We start from the raw sequence: 12,498 nt of genomic DNA on the forward strand, positions 1-12,498 counted from the left end.
GTTTGCCAGTAGCCTTGCGGCGGCCCACAAGGCGCCATCCTATTTTTCCCTTTCACGAAACTTCCTTCTGGACCTACCTTCTACCACCCACCACATCGCCCACATCATCTCGCCTGTTCTTGAGCTGTAAGTATGCATTTGTGCACCTCAGGAGACGTGTAAGAGAGGATACTAAACTTACTTCTTGCTCTAGCCAAAAAGAACTTGGTCACCGCGGTGATGCCGTACGCTTCGCCCACTGTCATGAGTGACAGCGATGTCTCCACTCCTGGAGACACCAAAAGCCTCGACCCTGCGGTTGAGCATTTTGTCCTGAGAACTCCTTCGCCTTCCTCCCCGTCGCCGAAGGTCGAGCCTTTCCCAGAGCTCGAGACCGACCAGCTCGCCGACCCGTTCGTCGCCCAAGAGCCTCGTAAGTTTATTTCAACTTCTTTTTCAACTTCTGAGTTTCGCAACTGACCTGCAGTCAGGCTTCATCGTCCCGGTAGTCAGCAACTACCCTGCCGCAAGCAAAATCAAGATGACGCATCACAACCAGGTGCCTCCCCGAGGTGATCAGAGCCGCATCGCGCAGCTTCAAGCGCTGATGCACGGTTCGGCCGCTTCCATGCCTGTCATGGGTTCGGACGCCCGCTACCACGACCGCGACACTACTGCCAAGCTTGACTACGGTCTTGATGATCACGAAGACTACCGCAGTGTTGAGTCCGACTTCGCTCCAGGTGGCGCTCCTATTGCACAGGAAGTTACTCACCCTCAGTCCGCTCTCGGTCGCTACATGGGCGTGCAGCCCGAGCTTGAGGACTTGCTCCCCGACGACTTTCCATCCGAGCGCCCTTACGGCTTCCACGTTGATAACAACCCTCCTTTCGTCAACCTCGCTCGTGGTGTCTTCCCTTCCACTGACCCAGTGTTGCGTCTCAAGAACGTAAGTCTCGTATCCAACGACAAATGACCTCTGCTGCACCAAGCCTACCGAGGCCTTACCTTTAAGACACAAGTTACCTATCCTTAAACATATGACTGACGTATCGCTTGCAGATCCCATTCGGTGTCTCGTACTCAGAGATTGTCATGTTCATGAACAAGGCCTTCATGATTCAAATTGGCGGTAGCACAGTGAACTATCCCGTCCACATCCTCATGGAGCGTTCGACCGGCAAGACTGCCGACGCTTGGCTTGAGATGCCTGACCAGATGACGGCTGATGCGGTCATGGATCGTTACAAGTTGCTGCAGGATGATAACAAGGTGCCCAAGCTGGGTAATCGCCCTGTCAACATCTCTATTGCCTCTCAAGGTAAGCTGATGGCCGAGATCTTCCCTCGTGCTAAGGAAATCTACTGGCACCCCAGCACCGGTATTCCTATCAAGATCAAGCCCGACTTCGAGGTCGAGCCATACAGCGCTGGCTTCCAGGGCTTCCTGACCGCAGAGGAACTGTACTGCACCAAGTTGCACTCCGAGCAACCCACTCGAGTAATATCCCTGCACCTTCCTGCCCATGGGAATACTGACAGACTTCATAGGCTCCCTTCCCTCAGAAAGCGCTTCAGCGTTGCTACGAATCGATCATGGCGACAGTATTGAAGGTGCGTTGCCTGCAGCCACGAACATGAGCATATACTGACCATGAACAGTACCCCTGGGCCTCCCCCTACTTCAAGATGAGCGAGCGCGACGAACTTTTCGAAGCCTACAAAGCCATGCTGATCGTCCTTTCGCGCAGCGTGTATGATCAAGAGCACATTCGCCGCAACAACAAGCAAGTCGGCCTGACCCAGACTCTCTGCACCAACTTCGTCAACGTTGGTCTTCGCTGCCCTGGCTTCTCTGAGCGTCAGAAGAGCCAGCTCACCGACATCATGTCTGACTATGGCGAGGAGATTGGAATGAGCCGGTTCTGTCGTGTCTGGCCCTTTTCTACCATGAGCATCCCTCCTGAGGTCAACGACCATGACCTCGAGCAATGGATGGAGTTGTTTGATAGTGGCTGCCTGTTCACCATGGCGCAGCGTGGTCGCCTCGCCTTCTCAGTCGACAACGTTGTTGAGCTCACCACGGACAGCCGTCGCGTTTGGTGGGTCGAAGATATGGTCATGAAGGCTCAAAAGATGGGCAACAAGAACGCCGTCGAGTACTCCTTCCACGATATGGGCCGTGCCGAAGAGATCCTCATGAAGGTCCTCATGCAGCGTGCTTGGGAGCAGTTCTTCCCCGCGCGAGGTTACGATGTTCCCAGCGATCTTATGCCTGAGCCCTATGTCGAGACCCAGATCGAAGTCAAGATGCGCAGCCTCGGCGTCTATGACAAGAAAGGCATCGACCGTCCCGAGATCTCGAAGCCCGGAGATGACATTGTTCACATTCCCCGTGAGCAGTATGGTGCTTGGCGTCACCGGATGCAGGCGTCTACTACTCAGATTCCAGTCAAGTCTTTGGCCGAGATCTTTGCTCAGGCTGGTCTTCCTCCTCCTACTGCCGAGGCCGAGGCCGAGCACCAGCGCATCCAAGCTCAGATTCGTGGTGTTTCCTCTATCATGAACCCTGCTGGCCCCAGTTTTCCCTCTGGTTCTGCTAGCCAGATGCACGGTACGCAGACCAAGCCCGCCACCAATAACGAGGCTGTTGCTCGTCCTGGCTACGGTTCCATGCACCCTCAGGCCACTGCGAGCTTCCACACCCGCGGCTACTCGAACATCACCAACATTGGTGCCCAGGATGTTGAAGACCAAGCCACGCCGTCGGTTGGCATTCGATCAGCATACACTTCGGCATTTTCTGCTCCTGTGAACAACACTGTTCGTATCACGAGCCCTGGAAATGGTCACGAGGTGGACTTCTCCAAGATTGCCGAGCAAGTTATCGCCACCAAGTCGGTCGAGAACACTCCCCAGGCTAAACAGTACGGTTCTGGCGTTGATCCCTTCGCTGCTCCTTCTTCGCGAAGCAGCCAGAGAGGTAGCCGTCGTGCTGATCGTGAGTCGCAGGAGAGCATTTCTTTCCTTCGTCGTCGCAGCAAGTCCCCAAGCAAGAACTCTTACACTCTTTCCATGGACAACTTCACTCTGGACGACCCTCCTGTGGGCAAATTCGGCGCTGTCGGCACCCCTCCTCGTCGCGCTCCGGCTAGCAACACCGTTGTCGCAGCTCCTACTATCCCCGAGGGTGATGAGGAAGAGGAGTGGGACACTCCCAGCCGCTCCGCCAAGGGCAAGGGTCGTGGTTTCCGCGGCTAAATGCCTCTCTTTACAGCCCTGTGTGGCATTGCTTGTCGGCCGAAAATTCATCTCACTGATGGATCAAGCCTCTTCTTCGGTGCCTGTGCAAAGGTGGCCACCAGACCTGCTCACACGACTATCTCTTATCAGCTTGTAGCTTTAGCGGAGGCGTCTAGTTTTGATCGTCACTCAACGATTCGGCGGACCAAGACGTCAGTCATTGTCCATGACGGCGACAGTTGGATCAAAGGAGCGAATTGCTGGGTTTCTCATCGTCGGGCTTGGACACGAACATGGTGTTGAATTTTTGATTTGCAGGGTGTTGGGAAGGGCCACTGGCATCGAGTCACGCCTAATGAGCCACATGAACTTACGATTTGATACCCCAACGCGTCGAAAAGCGTTTTGAGGCTCTTTAGTAGGAAGACCTCGAGGCGCATAGCATAGAAAATAACATGGATGATACCATGATCAAGGATTTGTGGTTACCGACACGAGTAGAAGCGTCTGAAGCAAGTCTCCACTGACACACGGGTCCCACTCTCCTGCATGCCCGCAACGATCGGCACTTTTGCCCGTTGAAATTCTACCTTCTCCTAACTAAATACCTAGCACTGTCGTCGTAATGCTGTCCCGTGTCACAGATGAGTCCACGTAGTCTTGTGCGATGTTGCAGGACCGGTAGGACGGTGTTGAAACGGCGATTCGTACTTGAAGGGGACTCCTAAAAAGCAACATCAGCCGGTTAGCCGCCAAACGACTTGCTGCCAACGATTCTAGAAGGGCTGCTTTTCCAGCATCTACCCACGGAATTGCGTCCCTCTTGTCTGACTGCTCGGCATGAAGCCGTCACCACCGCCCTCGCCACAGTTCTTAGCCAAGAAACAAGGCATCCTTTCGGCGCTTGCTCTTGACGCCAGAGACTACGAGGATAAGTCTCCGAAAGGCAGTGTCGACATCCAGATCCTAGATTTGATCCAACTCATCAATAACGCCCAAGGTTGGGTGACGACAAGCAGTTGCGCAGGCCGAGTTGCCGTATTCGTTGAGGGTCCGAAGAAGACGTTTCCGCGCACAGAGGCATCCCCAATCGCAAACACTGATGACACACCAGACGGACACGCCCAGAGCACCGTTATCGGCAGTGATCAAACTCCTCTAGGCGCAACACAAGCACTTAAGACAGCTCCTGGCGGTAAAGGCGGCGGGCATTGGCTCTTCGTCTCCCATGAACCCCTTCCCCAAGCTTCCGCGTCAATAAATGAAGAGCACTGGGCATCTTTCTTCAAGCTCTCTAGGTCCTCGGTCAACCTTGATCGAGCGACTCATCACTCCTTGCACCGTCTCATCCGCCTCACGTTCTCCCCCTTGATTCTACATGTCCTCTGCGCATCTCTGCAGCACGCCCGTCCACTCCTATCCGCAGCAATCAATGCCGGCTTCCGCGAGAGTGGCGTACAGTCTCTCAAAGCCCTCGACTCAGAGCAGGTTGGCGAGGGTGTAATGGTGGCTATCCGAACGAACGGAATTGTCTTCGAGAGTATGGTAGGGGTTTGGGACGAGTCCAGTGATCAGGGTGTAGCCATGGTCAGCGAGGAATACTTGGCGATGTGTGCGAACGTTGTCAATGAGCGTTTTGAATTTAACGTGGAGCGCAAGAGGCGGCTGATGGAGGAGCTGCAGTCAACCCTTGAAAGAGAGAGTTCCAAGCACGAAGAGCAGCCGGAGACTAGGGAAGAGAGGCGAAAAAGGAAGGAGACGGAGGGTTTGAAGAGACAACAAAACTCCAAAGACGCTGCAGGTCAAACGCGAAATCGGGTCAGCGATATCGACCTTGCCGGTTTCGATATCGGCTAGAATACAGACTCCAGCAATCACTTCTGTCAAGCCGAGTTCACCTTCCGTGGCCGATGCCAATCCATTCATACCGACCAGGGTTCGATTTGCTACGCGGGTAATCTACTCCGGCTTTCGCCCCTTCGCCACAAACACTCGCCTAGGCATTGTCCCTCGAATCAAAACTTCCTCCTCCATGACTCTCCATTGCACGTCCTGCAACCCTTGTCCCTCAAACAATCCTCTAACTTTCTCAAAATCAAATCCCGCATGCGCGACGAGGTGCCGCGTCGACTCCTCCGGCTCATGCGTCACCAGGTCAACGATCATGAAAACCCCGCCAGGACGTAGGCGCTCCACCAGCGTCTTCGTGGCGAGCGGCAGGTCTTCAAAGTGATGGAAGCCCAAACCAATACAAACCATGTCAAAGCCTTGCCACTCAGGGCCGCCGAAGCCCTCATCGCCGCCTTCTCTTAGGAGGTTGCCGTTCGTTGCGTGCGCAGTGAATGGCTTTAGGGCCTTGTCCGATTCCGGCACTGAAGCGAAACGCTCGTTGTACATCTTGCACATCTCGGCGCTGAGGTCGATGCCCTTCCATTCATTGGCTCGTGGACCCAGAATGGCGGTGACGGTGCCAGGCCCGCACGCGTAGTCCAGGACGCGGATTGGTCGGGCATTGCTATTGTCAGCGGACGAGGACTGTCTGGGCGGGAGACCGAGCCATTCGGCATTGGCAGCTAGGAAGGAGTTGATGCGCGCGATCATTTCTTGTTGCCAGGGTTGGGAGGTGTAGGTGCGAGCGTTCTGGTCCCAGTGGGCGCGGTTCTTTTCTGTGAAGTCGTCGCCATTCGCAGCTTTGATGGCCATGGCTGCATGCTTGTGGGCGTGCGCGTGTGCTTGGGAGTTCGCCATGCTGGGTGGACTGATCAGGTTTTGTTCCGGTGTAGTCTATGTACTAGAATGACCGCAAGGCTGCTGGTACAAGGGCGATCAGTTGTGAAACCGACGCCTTTTCGCAATCAAGAAGAGTATCAGCTGCCCTTTTGTATATGCTCTTGTCGTTTAGGAAAGGTTTGGGCGGGGGCGCTGCGGAGAGATATTGTGGAATCCAGCCGCCCAGAATCTCTCCGGGTATAAGTGCCCGAATTGGGTCCTGGCAGGCGGATTATATTCAAAATTCTACCCATGCAATGGGAGACTTTCTCCTCAGGTAAGTAGGTGCTGGTCCGAGGTTTTCAGGAGGAACTAGTAGAAGTGAAAGCTGGTGTCAACTGACATCAATAGATGAACAGGAGGCCGGTAGCCTCGAACAACGATTAAATGTACCTGAACCAGCACTCGGTCCTGTCTGACCACTCGAGGCCTACGACCAGCTCACCTCTCTGTCACTTGAGCGATGATGGATAACATACACAGGTGACTCGGCTCTCTGTATGTCTGTTCGCCGGCGAGGAGTGGTGAGGGTCACAGACGAGTTCACAGTATTCGTAGATCGTAGAAGCTCCCTTGTGACGTCACTAGCAGCTCAACCTCGACGCGACGCGCCGAAACCGCGTGGCCAAATTGTTTCAAAAGGAGCCAAACGAGCAGCAGCCGGAAGACTTGAAAAGCTCATCAACGTATCTGCGACCCACACGAATACATCCGGACATCTATCCCTTGGTTTTTACACTCGGAACTCCACTGCGAGAAGCATAGCACCATGCCTCGCCGTAAATCATTCGCCGCCACTGCAGCGGACAGCACCCCCGGACCGAAGAAAGCCGTGCACAAGCGACAACTTTCTGCCAATGCCAGCCCAGCAGTCGGCACGCCCGGTTCGCGAGCGTCAAAACGTTTGAGGGATTCTGCATCAAAAGCGCCAGCATCAGCTACGCCCAAGAAGTCCAAGTACTTCGACAGCGGCAGCAGCGATGAAGTGGATGTGGACGAGACCACTTCAAATGATGCAGAAGTGTCCGGCTACGAAGATGAAGAGGTCGAGGTGGAGGACTCGCCAAGTCAGGAGGCAAGCGAAGAGGAGTACGACTCCGAGGAAGATGCCAAGCCCCGACGGAGAAAGACAGGGAAGAAGGCGAGCGGCGCCTCATCGTCCACAGGCGCAAACTCGCAGCTATGGCGAGAAGGGGTCAAGGCTGGTCTCGGACCGGGCAAGCAGGTTTTTATTGCGAAGCCAAAGCCACGAGGCGATGGCGGCATCAAGTATCTACCAGAGCGGATCCATCCAAATACCAGTAAGTCTAGCTATGCTTCCCAATCCACATCGCTCTGCCAGAAGGCGTGTGAAACGTGAGTCCAAAGCAAAGCACGCTGTACGCACGCCAGAAACAACCACTGTCCGAGATTTCTGTGGTCAGAAAAACAGTCGACGCTCTCGGACGAGGTCACTTCACCAAGAAAGCGTTGATTGATGGATGGTATACGGTGCTCAGTATACTCGTCCATCACAACACAAAAAGAAAGGACGGCACCTTGAGTCTGCCTGAGTTCAGCCGGGTCGCCGTACAACGTTGCGCTCGAGGGCGCCGCCATTATCGGCTTGGGACAGGTTTGAATTTTACTGACGGGCGCAAAGTGCTTTTCCTCGCCGACCTCAAAGCCAACAACGACCGAGAATGGTTCAAAAGTATGATCATCCATACCTGACCAGAAATGACAACGGATTCTGGCTAATGTAATCTACTTCCCAGTGCACGATCCCGACTATAGACAATCGTGGAAGGATTGGGAGAGCACTGTTGAAGCACTTACCGAGAAAATATCAGAGGTTGACGAAACGATCCCAGAATTGCCGCCGAAAGACCTAGTAAGAGATGCAACGCTCGACATGCTTTGGAGGCTCACTGGTGCATAGGTATTCCGAATATACCGTGACATTCGGTTCAGCCCAGACCCGACGCCTTATAAGGTGCGTCGAACGCAATCCCTACTCTTGATGCCATATTCGAGACTGACCATGAAGGCAGCCACATTTTTCAGCAGCATGGTTAGCATCCTCGGAGAATCGATAGCAGCTCGAGTAGCTGATGCTTTGAACAGGTCTCGTACGGGGCGGAAGGGACCGTACGCGTGCTATTATGTCCAGATCTCACCGCACGGCCAAAGTTTCGTGGGTACGGCGTCTCTCGCTCTTGCTTTGAAGTGTGTTTTATTGATGTTTGGATCAGGATCAGGGCTGTGGATGCCCGAAGCGCAACCACTATCTTTACTCCGCCGTGACATCGATCGCAAACCGGAAAGACTGCGAAGAGTACTGACTGATCCTGCGATGCGTAAGCACATACTGGGAGGTGTACCCAACGACGAGAAGAAGGCTATCAAAGCTTTTGCCGCTCAAAATGCGTCCAACGCCCTCAAAACCAAGCCGAAGGTACGTCGCGGTCTGCTTCGAGCCCTCTTGTTAGTACCTATCTGCTCCTGTAGACTCAAGTGCTCGAGCCTGCAACAGCGAAATTATTTCGCCATCATCCCGCAGAACGTCACCACATGTGACGGCCAGGGAGCAACTCAGGCGGCTCTGGCAGCTGAAGGGCAGCCGTCCAACTTACAGATGTGTTGATGTCAATATTGAAAAAGGTGCACGAGCCAGCAGGTGGATGCGAGCGCAGGCAGCTGTCAAACCCTTGGTTAGTCGCCATCAAATGCCGTCTTTGGTTGCAGGGGAGCGGCCACAGACAAGGGCGAATGCCCAGGGATCGGAACTGCCTGCGCACGACCCAGCCCTCGCCCGGCTCGTCCAGCTCTGTTCCAGCTCAGTTCCAGCCAACCACTCAGCTCAAATACGACAACACACCTCTTTTCGCCTCGGTCGACCGTTCATTGCAGAACACATGTTTTAGAATTTAGTAGATGACTTGCATGAACCGAAACTGACTTGTCACACTACAGGGGTACGAGGCGGACCACCCGAACATCGACCTGATGCGCCTGCGCAACTATACAGCCGGCGTCCGGCTTAAAGAGGAAGAGGTACTTGGGCCGAACTTCCTGGGCAGAGCGCTTGAGATCATTGGCGCGATGAGACCGCTCGTGAGTTCCCCCCTCCCCCTTCCTCACCCACCGACATTTGTGGTGGTCTCCACACACACATCTTTTGTGCTCTCACGAGTCGCCCCCTTGCGTCGGCAGGGAGAGCTCGGGCCTCGACTCGAGCTAACATCGCTTCAACATGATGTTTGCTTGTGCCCTAACCAATGGAGCCCAATGTCGAAGCCCGCATTCGAAATTGATGCAGTCTGGTTGCTGTATCACGCAAGGGCTGACCATTGGCGACACTGCTTAACGCGCCTCTTCCAGGGACTTCCTGCTGATTTTGATAAAGGTCACGTATCTCAACAGCGTTGTCATGCCGGACTCCAGTAGCGACGAGTCTGACGAGGATGACGAGGATCAGGACGATGAGGACTCGTAGATGGGATAAGCGAGCTCCTCCCGTCTGCACTTCTGCAGACCCTTTCCTGCACAATCCATGTGGTGGGACGGGTACCATGTACAGGCATAATGGTCCATAATCGTGCTGGCAAATCGCAAGTCCTATCAGAAGCTCTTGAATGAATTTCTTTCGAAGTCTGGCTGGCAGGGGTTTTCAGTTGTCGTACCATGCGACTCATGCTTGGACGGCAGTCTGAACTGGAGATGCAGGCGATTCTTGACCAACAATATGAAAGCCCGCCTGGCTGCTGCCCAACTGCAAGTCCACGGCTAGGAGAAGCTGCACCTACAGCTGAACCATCCACCGGCCCACCTGTAATTTGACAAAACGAACATTAGATCGGCGCCTAGCTACCACTACCGAATAGGAATCGTCGAGACGCGGCAAGCGCTCGCGGCTGCCCACGTCCATTTTTGGTCAGGTGACCGACAGACTCCATGACTCGCCAGAGGCGATGTTTCTGTGGGCCGGTCCTTGGAGCCCCTGTATCTGGTACGATACACCACAATACCGAACAAGTAAATCTCCTTGCGTGCTTCTCAAGCATGCATCAACGCCGCAAGGATGCGCAAGGGTCGCCTGGCTTCTCTTTATCTTGCTACTTGTACAAGACTCAGCTCTAGCTACTTTCGTAACCGTGCTGGCATGTACAGCCTAGTCTGCACTCGGTGTCTCTCTCCAGACATTGTGTAAAGTGATATGGGGCGCATTCTCCGGAAGCTTTTACTAAAATGTAGCGCTAAGCGGTGCCGCAAGTTACTCCTCTAGCGATCAAGTCGGTGTGATATCACATTCTGCAGGCGATCAAGATGAGAGCACTTGCGCGAATCAAGTTTCGGGGACTATTCGTGCTAGTCAGGCTCAATCCACCTGCCGTATGCACGCCAACTGTGCTCGCCGAGTCAAAGCGAAGGATAAGGCCTCAAACGCATGTCCATGTAAGGTCACCTTCTGTGGCACTCATGGCCGGCATAAAAGACCACGCGTTGATGTTTTGTGTTCTCGAGTACGAGATTTGAGGCGACGCCAGGCGCAGCGCCTGCGCAGTGTGGTAACACAAGAGTGAGCCGGTCGGTGTTTGCGAACTCTTCTGGCATCGCTTTGCCTACCGACAGTGCACCATGACTGATGGCTGACCAGTCGTCCCGCTTCTCTGCGGCAAGAGCCGTTGAGGCTTCCCCGGGAATCACCCTGGGACGGCGAATTGCGAAGCAGGCCAAACTGCAAAATTGTCCACAGGTAATGCGCATCGCAAACACTTCCGGATTTTGTCCCACCCGGGAGGCCTACTCGCCTACGCGAGAATCCCTGCCATTACCGGTAAATGCAGCTGAAGCCCAACAATTCCGTGACTGCGATCTGAGCAGATCCAAAAGCCACTGATGGCGGTTCCGCCTGCAGCAAGAATTGGCCCCTAGAGAGGCTTGCTCGTAACGCCATTCCAATAGCAACCTGTCAATCAAGGGCTGTCAATGAGGCAAAGGGGTAAATGTGGCACTTGCAATGTGGTAAGACAAGGCAACGATGTCCGGCTTTGAGGCTTGAGGATGGTGCCGTGCCGCCAGTACGACCAGCGAAGCACAGGCGCCCGCTGCGCTACGGGCCGGATCATGCCTTCCCGCCCCGGGCCCTGCGCAGTGGGATTGGCAGATCTTAAGTCGTGTCATGCCCGATAACCCCCGTTCCTTTCCACAACTTGCAGGCACTTTGCATAAGTAGCGCGAGACAACCTGCCACATTGACCGAGATGGCTCGGTCGGGCGTCGGTCCTCATGCGCTGGCGCCAGTCGGAACCAGCTGGTCGCTTGGAGTGCAACAAGGGTCGGATCCCAGGCCTGTTTGACCGGTCAGAAGACCTGTCGATATTTGTCTGGTTGGTGGCTGCTTCATGGAATTTGAATTCGGGCTGCTGCAGTTCGATGTGTGTCTCGTCTGGTGAGCAGAGCTTACGCACCGCATTTGGATCACGGGACCGTCTATCCAAGTGATGCACTGCTGCCAAAACAGTAGCGAGACGAACTAATGAAGAAGTGGGAACAAGAGTTGCTCCTCACCGCCTTACCACGCGCATGGAGGTTCTTCGTTCGGGGTCCCCGTCCTTGGGAAGCGCATGTGGTTCGCGGTTACGACACCAGGCTAAGAAAGTTGTCATGCCTTAGGCGCCGCCCGTGTCCATCCATTTATGCGAATGACGGGCTGCCGTGTCAGTACCAACAATCCGGGAAGTCCACTAGGAATCCTCGCAAGACCAGTCAGAGCACGAACCTGGCACTTCCGCATCTTGTGGCTGCGATGAGAGTCGAAGAGGGCTTGGACTTGCGTCCCCGAGTGGCCCGAGCCATACCAAGGAGACCCTGGTTAACGATAGAATTTTGCATGGATTTGGCGGCGTCCGGCAAAGTTGTAGTCATCATGATGTGAGTGTAAGAGGCTTGTTCCGCGACTACCAATGCAGTTCTTGTCAGCAAAGTCAACGCTGCATGCAAGTGTTGAAATGATAGCCCCAGTCAACATCGAACCCCAGGTCTCAACCAAGCCAGGCCAAAATGACAATATTTCGGTATCTTACCGCTTCGTACGTCAAACAAGCGCAGTCACTCTTGAGCGGGCGTAACCGCCAACCGAGGCCAGCATCTTAGCCGGCCCCGTAGCGGGCCCATGCGAATCAGCTGCAAGCTAAGGAGGCGGGGCGATGCTGCAGGCTTCGCGGGAACTTCCTAGACCCCTGTAGGCTAGGTATGTTAAGCGTTTCGATGACGGCGGGCGCTGAGTGATGGGAACACAGAGTAGCGAACCGTGACAGTTGTAGATGGGGCATGGAGGTGCAGACATCTGCAGGTTGGAGGCTACACAGGGAAGAGGTTGGTGGCCAGCATACAATGCCTGATACCGTCCAACACCGGGGGTTGACGAGGTCGCCTGTACGCAATGAATCTTACTTATGGCCGCCCACCACGCCGATTGCCCTTTCTGCCACCTGAACGGTTGACCGCTCAGCCGCCTGACAGC

The 12,498-nt window shown here is 54.6% G+C and overlaps 4 protein-coding genes across 4 annotated transcripts; 3 read left to right on the forward strand and 1 right to left on the reverse strand.

Annotated features, from left to right (window-relative positions):
- Nucleotides 1-243: 243 nt before the first annotated feature.
- On the forward strand, nucleotides 244-3,239 carry HMPREF1541_04399 (uncharacterized protein; the record flags this gene model as incomplete). Its single annotated transcript, XM_008718745.1, has 5 exons — nucleotides 244-412; nucleotides 471-928; nucleotides 1,042-1,479; nucleotides 1,530-1,592; nucleotides 1,641-3,239. 5 exons carry the CDS (start codon nucleotides 244-246, stop codon nucleotides 3,237-3,239), a joined length of 2,727 nt encoding a protein of 908 aa, XP_008716967.1.
- An 822-nt stretch (nucleotides 3,240-4,061) lies between these two features.
- HMPREF1541_04400 (uncharacterized protein) lies at nucleotides 4,062-5,078 on the forward strand (the record flags this gene model as incomplete). The annotated part of the gene is made up of 1 exon (XM_008718746.1): nucleotides 4,062-5,078. One exon carries the CDS (start codon nucleotides 4,062-4,064, stop codon nucleotides 5,076-5,078), a length of 1,017 nt encoding a protein of 338 aa, XP_008716968.1.
- Nucleotides 5,079-5,180: 102 nt separating this feature from the next.
- On the reverse strand, nucleotides 5,181-5,969 carry HMPREF1541_04401 (uncharacterized protein; the record flags this gene model as incomplete). The annotated part of the gene is made up of 1 exon (XM_008718747.1): nucleotides 5,181-5,969. One exon carries the CDS (start codon nucleotides 5,967-5,969, stop codon nucleotides 5,181-5,183), a length of 789 nt encoding a protein of 262 aa, XP_008716969.1.
- Nucleotides 5,970-6,759: 790 nt separating this feature from the next.
- Nucleotides 6,760-8,616, forward strand: HMPREF1541_04402 (uncharacterized protein; the record flags this gene model as incomplete). Its single annotated transcript, XM_008718748.1, has 8 exons — nucleotides 6,760-7,291; nucleotides 7,633-7,683; nucleotides 7,748-7,863; nucleotides 7,912-7,965; nucleotides 8,024-8,043; nucleotides 8,097-8,170; nucleotides 8,225-8,427; nucleotides 8,506-8,616. The coding sequence occupies 8 exons, from the start codon at nucleotides 6,760-6,762 to the stop codon at nucleotides 8,614-8,616; spliced, it is 1,161 nt and encodes a 386-aa protein (XP_008716970.1).
- Nucleotides 8,617-12,498: the final 3,882 nt, after the last annotated feature.

This window comes from Cyphellophora europaea (assembly GCF_000365145.1).
Source record: "Cyphellophora europaea CBS 101466 unplaced genomic scaffold supercont1.4, whole genome shotgun sequence".
NCBI classification, from domain to species: Eukaryota; Fungi; Ascomycota; class Eurotiomycetes; order Chaetothyriales; family Cyphellophoraceae; genus Cyphellophora; species Cyphellophora europaea.